The 16,335-nt window shown below is 48.4% G+C and overlaps 4 protein-coding genes across 4 annotated transcripts; 1 reads left to right on the top strand and 3 right to left on the bottom strand.

Moving 5' to 3' along the window:
- Nucleotides 1-52: 52 nt before the first annotated feature.
- FPOAC1_002139 (uncharacterized protein) lies at nucleotides 53-1,504 on the top strand (the record flags this gene model as incomplete). Its single annotated transcript, XM_044846724.1, has 3 exons — nucleotides 53-218; nucleotides 273-610; nucleotides 668-1,504. The coding sequence occupies 3 exons, from the start codon at nucleotides 53-55 to the stop codon at nucleotides 1,502-1,504; spliced, it is 1,341 nt and encodes a 446-aa protein (XP_044712640.1).
- A 150-nt stretch (nucleotides 1,505-1,654) lies between these two features.
- Nucleotides 1,655-5,683, bottom strand: FPOAC1_002138 (uncharacterized protein; the record flags this gene model as incomplete). The annotated part of the gene is made up of 5 exons (XM_044846723.1): nucleotides 1,655-3,505; nucleotides 3,551-3,709; nucleotides 4,470-4,576; nucleotides 4,991-5,118; nucleotides 5,172-5,683. 5 exons carry the CDS (start codon nucleotides 5,681-5,683, stop codon nucleotides 1,655-1,657), a joined length of 2,757 nt encoding a protein of 918 aa, XP_044712639.1.
- A 1,274-nt stretch (nucleotides 5,684-6,957) lies between these two features.
- Nucleotides 6,958-8,615, bottom strand: FPOAC1_002137 (uncharacterized protein; the record flags this gene model as incomplete). Its single annotated transcript, XM_044846722.1, has 3 exons — nucleotides 6,958-7,296; nucleotides 8,461-8,563; nucleotides 8,608-8,615. 3 exons carry the CDS (start codon nucleotides 8,613-8,615, stop codon nucleotides 6,958-6,960), a joined length of 450 nt encoding a protein of 149 aa, XP_044712638.1.
- Nucleotides 8,616-10,749: 2,134 nt separating this feature from the next.
- FPOAC1_002136 (uncharacterized protein) lies at nucleotides 10,750-12,489 on the bottom strand (the record flags this gene model as incomplete). Its single annotated transcript, XM_044846721.1, has 1 exon — nucleotides 10,750-12,489. One exon carries the CDS (start codon nucleotides 12,487-12,489, stop codon nucleotides 10,750-10,752), a length of 1,740 nt encoding a protein of 579 aa, XP_044712637.1.
- Nucleotides 12,490-16,335: the final 3,846 nt, after the last annotated feature.

The following is a 16,335-nucleotide window of genomic DNA, read 5'->3' as shown; positions in this document are numbered from 1 at the left end:
TCTTACCTCTTCCATTATCAATCTTCCCCTTCGATGCCTACCAATCATCAAAATGAGCCACAAAAACCCTACCCTGGATGGAATGCCTCGCACCGACGAAACAGTTGAGACAGGGCCTTCGGACGACGCTCGCTCGGGTCTTCAGGATATCATTGTCATCGACTCTGATAGCGATGAACCTGGGATTTCTTCTTGTACCCTTTCATCTGATACTCTCGGTAAGTTAATAGACGATTATGTCCTCCTTTATCCTATCCCTAACATGAAGATAGATGGAATTGATCTCACCGCCAGTGTCAAAGAGTTTAGTGAAAGATGTCTCAATAGTCTCCCTCTTAACCTCATGGCCACTGACTTCAAGAACTGCTACTTCTATAACTCAAACCAGCGCCTTGAAGAAGCCAAGGCGAGCGGTGTCGATCTTGATGATCTTGCTGTCGGCGATGATTGTCTTTTGACTTGGTGTGGACGCACTTGGGATCCTGCTGCAGAATCTCTGCACGACATCATTCAGTCTAGCCTCGTCACAAGAGATGAAGCTCAACAAGTCGGAAAATTGGTGCGTGAGGACATCATCTGGAAGACAGGCGTGATGCTGTATGAGGCCAGTGTTCAGGGTATCCCACTGGAGGATATTTATATCGGCTTGAATCTGTTGCCTGTCTAGGGTGCAGCAGCAGAGGATGCGATCCGATATCTGCATCAAAAGGACGAGGATGAGCAGCATACTCCAGATGATGACGAAGATTGTACCTTATTTTCCAGCGATTTTGAGGCTGAGCAGGCATCCGATACTGGAGCAGGATCGCTATCCCAAAGCACGACCCTTGTGTTGTCTGATGATTCCACCTCCTTGAGCCTTGATTCTTTCTGCTTCTCCGACCCTGGCAACGATAGTGATATCGATAGCGAGTCTGAACCCGACATCGGTCCTGATGATATCGACGACTTTGACGACACGTTCTCGGCCGATAACATGTTTGATCCCGAACCGCACTATCCCGATTCAGACAGTGAAGAGCTGAACATCTTCCATGGCGCCCGAGTCGTAGGTGTTCCGTCTCAACATGCGGATGTTGATCTCGAGATCTACGAAGCATCCGATGAAGATGACGTCGAAGACCTACCAGAGATGGAGCTTTGTGTTGACGGAGAGCTATATGAAGAGTTATTCAACATTGATGAGATATTTGACGTCGAGATCGAAGGAAGTCGCATAATATGTACGGGAGAACTCTTCGGAGAAGGAGAGGAGATAATCGTCGATGGTCCGGAGGATGAAGTTGCAGGTTCTGGCTCCCAACAAGATGAAAATGGCTCGGCTCTTGAGTCTCCCGAAGAGGACCATGGAGGACAGATGTTTCGGCAGCGATTCGGCGTTGGAGATGAAGCCATTAGTGGTTCTCTTTCCAAGTCTTGGGAGTGCCTTGATGGGGAACAAGCTACCCAACATGAAAACTCCGACAGCATCTTCCGAGATACTGAAGATGGATTTATGTGGTGATTCGGAGGATATTTGTTGATACTCTGATATTTTTCATTATCTAGACACCGGCGCAGCTGCTATCTACAAGCAAAGTGTGGATAAATATAGTCGTGATCCTTTCATACAGTACCGATTAGCAGTCCCTTCCAAATCTCCGTACATCGTCTTTCAATACTTGGCCGGATCCCACATATCATCAGACTCATCCATTTCCATAGGCACGTCAAGGCGAAACTCGTCTTGCACATACTGGGCCAAATTCTCCATCTGTCTAGACGAAGCGGGCGAAGACAAGGATGAAGAAGAGGCGGTAGATACCTGAATAGCAGGCGGAGCAAGCAGATTTGATTGAGCAACACCCGGACTCTTCGGTCCAAACACTTCTCCTTCCAGCTTCGTAACGCGCTCCTTCAACTGCTGGTTTTCCTTCTCGAGCTTCATGATACGATTTTCGTTGCGCGAGTTAGCACCAGATTGCCGTCGAATTCGAATCCTTCCTGGGATACGAGTGGCAGGACTGTTCACAGAAGTACCGGCTGGATGTTGCACGAGGTTAAGGCCTCGACCAGCAGAGGGGCTTCCGGGGGTCACTTGAGCTGTCGAGCCATCCATCTCGATAGGTGTGAGGAGAGAGTTGATTGAAGAGTGCTTAGCACGACGCGGGGTGGTGGTGATTTCACTAGCCTTCAAGTGAGTAGTGCATCGAGCGTGCTGGCGGGCGAAGCCGACATGAGTAAAGCGATGGCCATGACGCTTACAGGCAATCTTTGTACAGATCCAAGCAGCCAGTTCCTCCGAGTACGCCAAACCATCAAGTACTTCTTCGGATTCATCATTAGAGCTCTCCTCTTCAGCCATGGCATGGATTTCGCTGCAAAAGTGTCGCTTCGCGTTGTAGAGAATGCGATAAGTAGTCCCGAGTTTTTTGCAACCCGGTCTAATGCAAAGCCAGCCACTGTCTTTGGAAAACTCCATTCCATCCAGCTCCTCATGGGAATCATCAGAAGAACTGACTTCATCCGCCGCGTTGATGTGCGCAGCTGAATTGTAGTGCATCCTGACATTGGCCATGTTGCTCATGATCTTCTGGTAGCCCTTGCATCCTTGTTTGACACACTTCCAGAGGCTTTCGTCATCAGTAACTTCCATGCCGTGGACATCGCTCGTCTTCCAAATCTCATCGCCAGACTCTTCGGCGTCTGTGGAGGCTAGGTCTTCTTCGGTCAGGGCATGGCCAAAAGATCTGCTGTGCTGCTTCATTGCCGTAAACGAGTCAAACTTCTGACCAAACCGGGGGCATTTGTCATTGATGCACATGCCCTTTCGGCCGTCGACATAGAAGGCCATCCCAGGCAACGGCTCGTTGTCGCTGTTGTACTCAAAGCTCTCTTCCTGGAATTTGATATCCCACCCGTTGCGATGATCCTCTTCCTGGAGGTGGCGGTAAAAGACCCTGGCATTCTTGAAAGTCTTTCCGAACAGCAAACAGTCAGACCAGTTGCATCGCAAGGCCCGGATGGCTTCCTGCTCAGCTTTAACCCCGTCAGCAGGAATGTTGGCTAGAAGAACCTGGTTCAGTCTGCTCGCAATTTGGTGGGCGCCAGTGGCTTCATGGCGGCTGTACTCGGACTTGCACCTATAATCCGCACCGTAATGATGGCAGCAGGGCACGTTGCAGATGTTTCCGACAGAAGCAGTAGTTTGAGCAGACGGACCAAAGATGTCGTCTTCAGTATCTTGGGCAGCGGAGTTTGACGAAGGCGAAAAGACGGACGCGGTATTCTTAGCCTCATCGCTTTCCTCATCACATCGGTGACCCGACGAGTCCCGAAGATGCTCGAGATAAAGAGCACTGGTAGCAAACTTCTCCCCGAACTTCTCACACTCGTCGTCGCGACATTCCCACTCGACTTGATGACCGCTCCCACGTCCATGTCTGCCGAGGGCAGAGGCAGCTGCGAAGCTGTGGCCACACTCGCCGCAAATGTAGGGACCTTTGTGCCAGTTGTACTCGTGCTTCTAGCACTCATCGGCAGAGGCGAACACGAAGCCGTCGCAGCCTACATAGGGGCAAGTGAGAGTTTTGTTCTCGGGAGAGTTTGGGCAGTCGAGGGAAGTGTAGCCCTCGGGCAGATCATAAGTATCCTCCATAGGCTCCATCATGAATGCAGTGAAGAAGTAGCAATGTGGTTCGAGTGCGCGTGATCTGAGCGCCTTGGAAGTCTGCATTTCGGTCAGTATGTGCCGAAAAGAGGCTTTCAATGAGTAAATACCTTTCAATGAAGCTTCGAAAGGAAAAGAATAGTTTTTGTTCAAATAAAGATGTTATAGCGAATACCGTTTAACTCCGATAGATGGAGAGCTGAAAGAGTGAAGCTCAAGTTGGGTGGCTCACAATGACTACTTCTCAAAATTGAGAATTGAGGGCACAAAAGAGGGGTAGATACCAACAATGAGAACAGATTTTTAGCTGGAATCGAGCAGACGAGTAAGATTAAAGGAGAGCCAACACTGAAGCGTTTAGGTAAGAGAAGCAATGAAGTGTAAACACTGTAATGAAATGCCTGGCGTAGTCTGTTTACACTAAAATGCGCGATGTTGCCCGGTAACTGAATCTTTGTCACTGCTACTGATTGACAGTGATTAACCCATTATGAGATCTATACGAAGTGGCCTGAATTGTATGCCTATCTGCATATTGTAAGTCAGTTAGTAATCTGATAGTATATTGAATTTCACGATATATGTATACTATTTCTTACCTCCTGACTTGTCGTTAACCCTTACTTCTAGTTATTACCAACTGAGTTATATAATATAATTTACTAGCTGAGGCTGAAAGAAGGTAAGAAATCTTAAATTAAAACATGTGTTACTATCTACATGAGAGAATGAATTCATTGTAAAGGACGTTAATGACAAGGTCTCTATGTGTAGGTCTCCCTCTCAAATTGAAGATAACATCATGTCCGTTTGTGCCTACCACCTGTATCAAATCACCAATCAGGTCATCCGGTATGGTGTAGTGGCTAACATTTCGCGCTCTCATAACCTGAGAGATCAGTACCGCGGAGCCCAGGGTTCGATTCCCTGTACCGGAGTTTCTCTTTTGCTGTTGGTGTTGGATATTTAGGCTTCTTTTTTGTTTATAGACAATGATGAACTCCTGCTTATGGAGCGCATGAGCGCTAAGGGCGTCGTCTTTTTCCTTGTCAAAATAACTTTAATGGATACAATAGGCGATCCCTTTATCATACGCTCCTATGCTACAACGTCTTGCTTCATTAACACGTCCGTTGTGGGACCATCTAGTTGGAAACGAGCAAACGGATAAAAAACTGGAAGACAACAAGAAACGCCATGAGCAATCCGTCTCCGTGGAACTGGCCTGAGCTTATATACAAATTACCCCTTAACCGCCATGCTTCCTCCTTAAGTGCCGCGTCAAATGATCGCGCCTCGCAAAATCTTGACCGCAGTGTCTGCACACAGGTCTAGACATACTAAGTCCCATCTTTGTAGCTTCATCCGGATGTTGAGTGCAGTAGTGCCTTTCCAGATCACGCCTCCATTGATGGCCTTTCTCGCAGATGCGACACTTCTCTGGCTTGTCGTCTTTTCGCTTCTGTCTTCTGTGATGCCTGTCAGAAGATAACATTCGAAATAAAGAACTGTGGTAACCGACCTTAAATCACACGGCCGTGTACCGGGCTTCATCTTTGTCCTTCCACTCGGAGTGTTTGGTACAACCGCGGGTCGTTCAGGGACATTCTGCGTTGGTAGCATCTCACGCGGGCTCAACATGCCCAGTGAGGCTTGAGTTGTTGGTCTTGGGGAGGATGTTTGAGTCTCGATACATTCCGATGGCTCTCCATTGTCTGGACTGGCCAAGGTTGCGATGGAAGGATTTGTAGTAAGTAGTGGCTGCATCGTAAGAAAGTCCCAGCTTGTAAGTGATATATCGGTTAAGTAGTTCTCATCAATAAGTGTCCTGTCGAGATTGAAAGTGCTTAGATCGGTAGGGAATGTGCACATGCTAAATGCGCCTTCATCTATACCTAGGTATGCGTCGGCAAATAATGCGTCATCCGCAGGGCTCAGTGATAAGTCGTTCCATGAAGCGCTTGAAATGTCAATGTTGGGATCAAACATGACATTCGACAAGAAGAGGCTGCAGCCCTCTCTCTGACGCTCCATTCTTGGGTGGCCCAGTCCTATATGGCCAGACGTATAATTATTATCGGTAGAAAAGAATTGGATAATTATTTATTGAATCCCAGTGACACTCTTGCAGCACCACTGGGGACAGGCACATCGTTCCCCCCATAGTGTCAGTGACAATATGGGCAAAAGTTTGAGTCTGCCCCCAGTGGTGCTGATCAAGCAGTGAAACGGGATTGAAGAGAAAAGAAAGATAGAACAGGTGATAGAGCGTAAAAATGAATATTTATATTAATAGTCAAGCTGCATCTGTAGTATTCATTATATCCAGTGCTATTGGTGGGTTTGGAGGCCTATGCAGCTACGTCTGAGGGGTTATGTCATATGATGGTAGGCCTCCTAGAATGGAGCAGAAGTTCTTGTTTCTCCAGTGTAAGCGACATTTGAAGAAGAAACATGATCTGACAGGGCAAGTTAAATATTATTGTCGTGTCTATTCGTTGTATATTCTGATGTGACTGTGGAAGAAGTGGTTGATGATAGACGAACCTTTTCATTTGGGTGTAAGACTACCCATGCACCTCGAAACATTGTACAAGAGATATGTAAAGAGTGGTCTACGTAGAAGTCCCATCCATTCACCCAAGAGCTGACTTGAGAATATACAACCAAGAATATGAGGGCATCCATGTCACTCTCTATTTTGCATGACATCCGGGAACATGTCACATTTTGTCTTTCTCCAATATAATAACCTCCGAGACCTGTTCATATATCCCGTCAATGGAGTCAAAGGAGTGGTGTCTATAGGTTCCTCCTCTATACTGTAAGGCCTACCCTTAAAATCTCTGATGCGCATTGACTCGTAACCATGGGCTTCCCGAGCGCACCAAGTCAATAGATGGAAAGCCTCACAGCAAACTTCAAGACATTGGAGAGCTAGGACTTCGCAGGAGTGGAGAGAACTTAGGGATCTGATATCTCTGTCCGGAACAACATGTCTAGATATTGACTCTTCGACATGTAAATCTTCTGATTCGGTTGATGTACAAGGCGAGTCGTACTGGGTGACTGAGAGGAAGATTTGTCTGATTGCGACATAATGATGTGTTACCCCGACGATATTTACCTCATAGTTGCGGTAAATTGTTGTGCAACAGGGAGGTTATCGACTCGAGGTGACGCTTCTTCTTCGTCCTTGCTAGCACTTTGTTGGAGAAGAGACAGATGGAACCAACACCTCCAACTTCAACACGTCTTCAAAGTCAGGATACTTTCGAATGGTCCGCATTTGATGCTACTGCTATGCTTTACCAGAAATTGATCCTCAGAACTTTGCCTGTCGCACACTGTGAGATTACATGATTGTTTCTCATGAAGACTTTCCTCTCTCGATGGCGCCAGTGATTGAGGTCCAAGTTGAGGAAGATATCGATAGCCAGTGCTGGCACGAGGTCTTTGGCTGTTGTGTGGTTCATTATTTGGCCAAATACCGTGTTAAATACGAGGGATGCCTTGATGACAAGATTGTAACCGAAATCATACACATCGTGTGCTTGAGCTAGAATGGCGCAAGAAGCCGTGTTCCATGTGAACTTTTTAAACAACGTGGCAAGGTCTCTGACAATTGGAGAGAAAGACTGCCTGGTCTGGTGCATCAAATAGAATACAGCATCAGCTAGCACCGGCGACAAAGGGAAGGAATCGCTTCTTCTTCTTTCCCTGCGACCTCGGACATAAAGCTAACAGCTGAGGTTGCGGATCTTGTCCAGTAATGCCGTTTGAGAACATATTTCTTGCCCTGTCTTACAAGACACTGCCACTTGCTGTATGTCATAGCCACCCACAATACAGACAAGTCATGACTGAGCCATGTTTGGCTTGTTGACAGATAAGCTCACTCAAAATAGCAACATTATCTTTCTGTTCAATGTTTGAGAGACTGAGGCCAGTCTTGAAGTACTTTGATGGGTTTGGCAATCGTCGTTCAGAAGAGATGCAGTAGCCATGCCAAACTGATCAACCCGCGGGCTCGTATAGCATCAACGCGTTGGTGATTGAGTACATTCGACGGTTCTGTGATACTCGGATCGCTATTTCAAGGCCTTGATACAGTTTCAATCTTGTGGTCAACTATCTTGTTGATATGGTCGTTCGGGACTCCATCTTCACAACACGGAAAATAGTTTTTAACTTAAAGACGAATTCTTGTCCTGATGTGCTCGAGACCATTCGACCAGGGGTGTGGAATCGGTGGCAGTCATATCCATATGCAGCAATTAGCTTCTGGATAGAATGAGTCGCCTTGCAATAGTAAGGTCGTGTAGCTTGCGCAGAGTAACATTCGGCTTGAGTTTCTTGTTGACGCGATAAAAGGTAACATATACACAGCCGTGACCCTGTCGATCAGGTTTGTCTCATCTAGATGCATTTTCGCAAGAGGTCTCATTCAGCCGTGGCCATATGGACCACCACAGATTTAGAGGTAGTGTCTTCAGACTCGTCCGACTCATATTTACCTTCATAGAGAACGAGGTGTCGAATCATTCCCTCAACACCTGGTATAATAATCAAGATTCGCGACACGATACGTCACTCAAATACCTGATCGCGGTGTGGTAATATTGAGAGGCTCATCCTCCCAAGCTTCTGTTTGACGATGGGTTCTGGTTTACGTCACTTGATCAAAAGGACATTCTTCCCTGATGTTGTTAGTGTAGTCCTGTACAAAAGTACCACACGCGACAATTTCATCATGCCATGACGAATGACTCGATATGTTAATGATGAGATTATCGGTACCTGATGCTTACCTGTCGGCCGGTAAGACTTCGAGATTGAACACCGCTTGTCTTGAATGTGAACTGGCTCAAGACTGCTTCTGAGGAGTGATTCTGGCGATGGGTTCCAGGAGCACTAGATTGGTCAGCTTCATAACAGTACTGTACTTATAGACTTACTTCGTCATCTTTGATAAGATGTTCATGAAGTAGGATGTGCGTCTCCAATAAACGAAGATAAATGAGCCAAGTCGTCGACTCTATCCCTGACGATAAATTGCCAGAGTAACTTCGGTGGGACATCAATATCATGCTGAAAGATACCTCCTTTCATGAGATGCAAAGTCATAGTCCCGATGGAACTTGATAGAAGTGCAGTGTTGGGATGTGTAGTATGAAACAACGATTGGGGAAGTGCGTGAAGATTCAAGATTTAAGTTGGGGGAAAGAATGAGTGTAATATGGTCATTCTTTCCTTCAAATTTGCTTAATTACTACGATACCAACCATTCTACAGATTCCATCATTGACACTACCACGGCAATCGAAAATTGTGTGGCTAGAGAAACAGGCGCCGACGGGACACTGCAGCAAACACAGGAAACCAAAGAAAGGCATGATGGACACGGCACAGCATTACTTGTGCATGATCCCGTTTAAAATATGTACAGTATCCGTTTATGTTTGACGATATGGAATTGCTATCTCTTTACTGGCCCTTAGACGCGGCATAATGCATCATTGCCAGGACCGCTTCCAGGTTCTTCACCGTCATCCCGAAAAGACAATACGGCTATTGACCTCATGCATTGGGGGAGTATTGATATTAATGACTCCATGGAGATCTCTCGCTTGGGAGGAATGCATTGTCGCTTTCTGCAAAAACCCGCGATGCCTCAGTGTTGTTGTCTCTGCACTGACCCGACCTCAAGGATAAACAACATACACAAAACAATCCACATCATCACAGTAAATTGCTTCCCCACGATGTCTGCCCCGTTTCATATACCGCAACTGACGTGTCTAATCAGATAGGCGTATCCTCTTGCCACCTCACCAAACCTCCACTGGCAGCCCAGACAGCAATCCCGAGCAAATCGGTTAGACAGTGCCCCCGTGATACCCCAGATTCATGCTTCCGATGATCTAGGCAATATTCCTTCCATTACACGTCTACACCGCGTCTCATCGTCCCAAACGAGATACGCTTCCGTGAAGCGGAGGCAAAACAGTAGAGTCCCGTATGCGGATGACACTTTGCGTTTCCGAGCGATTACACGTACGAGCAAATGCCCGGCATGTCCACACGCACAATGAAATCAGAATGTATGTACGTGTGCTTGTATCTCGGTCCGGCAAGTGCTACGTAGGTACACAGGTGACCGACCACAGCTGAGTGGTGTTTGGGTGCGGGCCTTGGTTACTTTCACGATGCCAACGTTAACCGAGTCAAATTTATGGGCGTGGCCTATCAGATTGGCTTCCGTTCAATCCGGGGCAACTCTATAGCTTGGTCGGTCAGTATCCGTTAAGCATTCGCGGCGCAAGAAGATTTGGCGTCAGCTTATGCTTGTATGCGGTCAAGGTCGCCACCGAGATATCGTATTGATTTGGAAAGGGCTGGAACTGAATAGCATCAGGATAGCAGTAATATGGCAGGTATCTGTACAAGAGTAAAGTTCAGATCACAATTGGACAGGAAAGTAAAGTGCGAGGCGAATTAGCTTTCATTTCTAATAAAGCCAGGCCATGTCAAAGGCCTGCCTCCTATCTCTATCTGATATTGATATAACTTCTCGTCATCCGAGTAGATAAGAAACCCGAGCGAGTGTGGTATCCCCAACGCCAATAATGTTATGGAAAATAGAAAACTGGAAAAACAGATAGAGCCGCCCAAAGATCCTTACCGATGCCATGATTGCTGCGCTCCCTACAGCGTACAATGAGTGGCTCTGGGGTCACGAGAACACAGAGTGACAAAGCCAAGAAAACACGTCTATCATGCAAACTTGTCTCTCCACAGCGATTCAAGGCCCTTCCAGATGCCAGAGAGCTAAACTCATCAAATGGTGGTGAAAAAACAAGCAACCACTGCCCCTTCGCGCCAATCATCCCGCATCCCAATCGCCTGTCTGCGATCGAGGTAAATTTCGTATTTCGTAAGACATGTTTCGTGTCGTTAAAGCATGAAAACAAGGTAAATAACAGAAATATCAATGCCGAGGCTAAGATGGAAATGGAAACCCAGGTGCTGGAATACACGCGTTCAAACGCCGTCAAATGATGTCGCGAGACAATGTATGTGGAGGCTAGCCTGGCTGTCTAGGCAGCATAGGCTTCGCGGTAGGGGTACTGGCTAAACTGCACGTCGCTGTAATTCGAGGTCTTGACTTTGGAGTATTGAACGCCTCCATAGCCACCAGAGTAGCTAGTGTCGCGAGCAGGCATGGAAGGACGCTCACCGGCGCGGGCAGCAGTGTGATCAGCGTAGTATCCGTAGGCATCAGTGGGTTCAGCGGAGCGCGAATAGGAGTTCTGGAGCGTTGTACGGCCGCCATCAACTCGGTATTGCATCACATGTTCGCCACGCGCTTCGGGGCCGTGCTTCTTGCTACTGCGATGAGCCTTGCGCTCTCGTCGCTGACGCTCGTACTCGTCCTCAGAATCACTCTCAGGGATTTGGGCCTGGTGCCTGGTACGGCCTCGGCCACGGGGGTCCAACTCGGGATAGGCACCGCTGAAAGTTTGAGCTCTGGCGATGCCTGGCGCGTAGCGACCGCTGTGGCCACCCTCAACGGGCATGGTAGATGTCCGGGGAAGGTCGCGTCGGGGAGGAGAGCCTGTAGGCACACCGGTTGCTGTAGCTGACTTGTACATGTGAGGGCGAGCAGTGGGAGGAGAAGCCTCAATGGGGTCATCAACGACCTCAGGCTTGCTGTAAACCTTCTCGCCAGCTGAATTGCGTCTAGGCTTAGCGGCTGCTCGCCGAGCGTCGTCTTCTTCGGTAGGAGCAGCAAAAGGCGAGCCCACAGGAGGTGGAGTGGGCGCAGGAGGCTGCACATGTCGAGCAAAAGATGCTGGAACCTTGCTTCGAGAGGCGTGGATATAGTTCAACGCAGCATCAGCCTTGCTCAAATATTCGTTCTGGTACTGAGTAGGAATAGGAGGCGGGGGCATCGAGTTGGTAGCGGGAGGAACAACCTCCTCACGATGCGTTGATCGATCTCGCTCGCGTTTCTCGTCGTGCTTCTTGCTCGACTTCTTCTTGTCGGACTTTGAGGCGGGTTCACTATCAAAGGTCTCGATGTAAGGTTTTGTCTTCTTGCTCTCCGTCTCCCGCTTGCGAGACTTATCGCGAGTCTTCTTCTCGGCGCGTCGGGCTTCTTTGGCGGCCTCCTTGGCTTCCTTCTCGGCACGTCGAATGGCTTCGTCGGCTTTTCTTCTTTGTTGACGCTCAATTTCCTTCTCCTTCTCCCGCTCGCGCATCTTTCGCGCGTACTCCTTCTCTCGTTCTCTGTCCTCTCTTTCCCTCTCTTCACGTCTTGAAGTTTTGTCCTGGTAGGATTTCTCCCTCCTCACAGTTCGTACTCCCTCAAAGATATCAGCAGCGCGATGGTGGTCATCCTCGTAAGAACGCGAATATGAAGAGTATCCCCTGGGGCCAGGTGAAGGCTGTCGGGGAGACTTATAACTGCGCTCAGGCGTGTGGATTTCATATTTATATGCGGTTGATGTAGGTGTAGGTCGACTTGCCGAGGGGCTTGCGGCTGCTGCTGCCTGGCGACTTGATGCACTTGCAGCTGTCTTGGCTCGCATTTGCTCTCGCAATTCCGCGAGCCTGGCCTGATCGTCGTAGCGTTTCCGCTCCTTCTCGTCGGCCAGTAGCTCGTAGGCGGTTTGGACCCGCTGGAACTCGTCCTGCTTCTGAGCCTTTAATGTTGGGTCCTGAACTTTGTCGGGATGACATTTGAGGACGAGCTTTCGGTGCGCAGATCGGATTTCGGGTAATAGAGCATCCTTGGCGACACCCAGAATTTTATAAGGATCAGGTTGTGTAGACATATTGTGTGGTTGATTGTCGACTACCGATTAAGGTGTCGAGTATATAGAATAGAATAGAATAGATAAATGTTGCTCGTTGAGGATATCTATTGCATCGATCCGAAGGTCGTCGGAAGGGCGAGGCTTTAGTGAGTTGTAGTAAGGCTGTATCCTACAAGCAAGGCAGGGCTGGGAAGTTGATTGTATGTATATTAAAAACCAAGTCGGGTAAGTATGACTTGATGTTGTTGAGTGGTCTGGGCTTTTGCTATTGGGGGGGCGGTGTCTTGTGAGTCTCGTCGCCAGAGCAAGGTGAGGTGAGTGGGTGCTCGGATTTGCAGGGTACCGTAGAACCAGGCAGAAATTTGTACTTTGCAAGTAAATGCAATGCAATGCCGGATCAAACGAAAGACCGGGGGTGGGAGGCGAGAGTCTTTACAAAAAAAGTGAGCAGCCGGCTGCTGAACACGAGACAGACGACACGACAGAGAATAAGTAAGTTTAAAAAAGTTTGGTGGTGTTGATTTGGTTGTTCACGTCCACGGGGAACAGAGGAACAATGCGGGAGAAGGGGACAAGACAGCGGTCGTTGGGGTATTGAAGAACAAGAGTAGATGAGGTCACGGGCGAGAGCGTGGTAGTAGACAAGGGGGACTGATTCGCCGGTACAAGGGTCGATAGAAAGGACAAGCTAGAGTCGACGATCAGACGCCAGGTAGGGGGTCCACGACTCTGGAGGGTCGCCTTTGGGCTTTGGGGGTGCGGTCCACCTGTACCTTGGACCGTCTCGTCTGGTGGTGCGTAGGTGGTGCGTGGTGCGTGGGTGCTGGAGTTGCCCGCTGTTAGTGGTCGCTGTTGGTCCAGAAGGTGGTCCACTGGAGGGGTGCTGTATGTACTTGTGAGGTAGTCCGAGTCCCTCTTTACGATGGAGCTGTTCTGGTCTGGTCTGGTCTTGGTGGAGTTTTTTTTCTTCTCTTTCTTCTCGAGTTGGGTATGACCTCGAAAGAGTCACTTATTCACCGATGAATTCCGTTATTCGCCTCTGAGTATCTTGATTTTCTAGAATGAATCAAGTAGCTGCGAACTACTGATCAAATTGAATGGTTTGACTCGTAAGGCGTGTGGTTGAAACGAGGTGGCTGGGTGCTAGAAAGCAAAGTAGCCCAAGTACTCTTCAGTATTGCCAAGGCTCTACCTGCCTGAGGCTTCGACGGGCAGGTTAAATACTAAGTATCCAAGTACGTACTCTCACGGGTGGAGCGAGATTTATCAAAACGCAAAAGCAGATCAGAGTCAATTGGATAAGGAGATTCCGGTTCCTTTCTGTAAAAGGCAAAGAATCAGGAACGTGGCGAGTTGAGTTGAGTTTAATTCATTGTTCATGTGGGAAAAGTCTTCCTTCACCTTATTCAGCCTCCTTTCTAGTCGTGTTTCCGTCTCGTGTTTTTGCATCTTGGTCGTCGGCGGCGGCGGCGATTAATCATGAGCTGACTAGTACATCCAACTGAACTGACACTCCGTAACGATATGCTTGGTAAAAAAGATCGGTGGTTTTTTTCCTCAGTATCCGTCCGTATTGAGCGAATAGCGTCACAGCGAATGGAGAATCCTGGTTCAAGAGACAGCAACTAATGGAAGGGCGTCGAAGGCTTTGATTGAGCCCAGCCAAGGACAGAGCTGCTTCAACCCGCACTTGTACCAGGTTAGTGAATGGTCCCCTGTTGCCCTTCACTGAAATGGCTCGCGAAGATGGGTGTCCACAGGCTTGATTCACCATTGCGGAAGTGGGTTTGTGGCGCGGGTCGCTGTTGGTACGCGCATCTTACGAGTCGAGACACGTGGAGGTACATTCCTCCCAGTGGCGAGATTCACCGAGCTAAAGGTATCAGGTTAGATGAGTCAGGTAATGGCGCATGTACCTAATCACTCGTTCCCTTCGGCTGCGCGAGGATGACCGACACTGAGACGAAGCAGGCAATGAATCAGGATGACTGGCTGTGAGTGATGATACAGTCAGTACTGTAGACCATCTTGACATGGATGTAATGTCAGATATAGCCTCGGATTTTAGATCAATTACCGGGTTAGAGTAATCCCTTTCAAAAGAGTTAATCCTGATTAGACTATTTCCCTTTATAATCAACAATTAGTTAGTACACAGATGGCGATTCCGACCGAGATGGTGTACCTTGCATTACAGTACTACCAAGCCCAATACCAAAGTACCTCGATAATTAAAGTGGCTGGTGTGGCGAGTAAGACCCTTCAATTCCGACTCACTTCTTTGTCGGAGCTCGGGGCAAATCTAGATGGTGAACAGTACAATGATCAAAGCAAGGCTTTCCAATTCTTCGGGTCTGTCGTCAATTCAGGGTCCGGGTGGAGATAACCTGTCATTGAGTAGTCCAACAACTCCATCAAACTGCTGAGCTGTATGAATCAGCCCAGGAACATCCTGACAACTACAGTCATCGGCCCAGTAAAAACATCATCAGTTCTTGGATTGCAGTTCAGGCGTTCATCAAGCCCCGTCTCATGACGGCAAGCCTTGGCCTGACTGCAGAGCAGTCCATCGCAGCTGGATACCCAAAGTTGCCCGCTGTAGTAAGCCCGACTCGTCCCAAGGCTAAGTAAGGTGTATGCTATTATTTGGAGGTGCCCAGCGGGAGGGATGGGAACGGAAGCGGGAGGGAGCGGGACGAAGCCCAGAGGCGGTGAGGCTGATGACTGGCGCCTTTCCTTAAATCCAGCATTGCACCGAAAGTATGTGTCTTTGGTAGCTGAAATGACACGAGGCGGTGCTGAAAGCGAATGGAGGTTTCTATTTCGGCAGTTTCAGTAAGGCTGAATTGTCAAACTAAATGATGACTATGACGATGATAACAAGCATCGTCTACGAAGCGATACGACAGAGGTAAAGTGAAGCAAAATACAGTGGTGCTTAGGTAGGCGAACTGTTAGTTGAAAGTAAAGCTGTATTGGAGCATCCCCCTAGATTGGACAACCAAAGTGCATACATCCAACCACAGCGCAAACAAAGACATATCATTTTTCAACGGTCTTTACAAGTGCCTCCCATCATTCCATTGGACCACTTACACCTATGGGCTGACTGGTCGGCTACCCTCTCCTCGTTGGGCTGAGGTGGTCGTGAGGCCATCCGTCAAGAATCTGAATTGAAATACAGCATCATGCTTGTTGCAAACGTTGGCAGCATAACGTGCAAGTGATTTTCCCACCACGAGACATGAGCACAGATCGTCGATCAATTACTCGGTGTGTAGAGCTCTGGGGATCGACGGCTTGAGCTGTCAGAGCTTGGAGGGGAGAGACTAAAACGAGCCAAGATCCAAACTATGCCCTGCCCTGGTGATGTTCCATGATACTATGTACAGCTCGGGTAGACAGACAATACGGATCACAAGTGCGGTCAATTGCTTCAAGGAAGTTGCATGTAATCACCGTAGCGACGAGCGTCTCATGAGCTCTTTTTAGCTTCAGGTTTCGTTCCACGTTTCTGTTCCTTGGACCTTGCTCAGCTCGCTTGATCAACCGATGCAGGCTGTCAGGGACCACAGCGATAGCTCCACGAAGATTTCTCCCTCGTGAGATTCTATTCATCAATTCAGCAGACTCGTCGACAAGCTGCAGCAGATATCCCTGGAATGAAGCTCCCCTTGGACCCCTTGTGAGACGACGGATAGTTGATAGTGGGAATGTAGCTTGCAGGCCATCGCATCACGAGGCCTGCATTTTCCAAGTTGCACCACGTCTCTGGACTCTTCGCTTCACCCCCTGGAACCCGCTTGGGGTGGATCAAAATGCGTGGTTGCTGTGGCTTTCTGATCATTGTCCCAGGAACCTCAT

This window comes from Fusarium poae, chromosome 1 (genome assembly GCF_019609905.1).
Source record: "Fusarium poae strain DAOMC 252244 chromosome 1, whole genome shotgun sequence".
NCBI classification, from domain to species: Eukaryota; Fungi; Ascomycota; class Sordariomycetes; order Hypocreales; family Nectriaceae; genus Fusarium; species Fusarium poae.
This window is presented reverse-complemented; position numbering and strand designations above follow the sequence as displayed.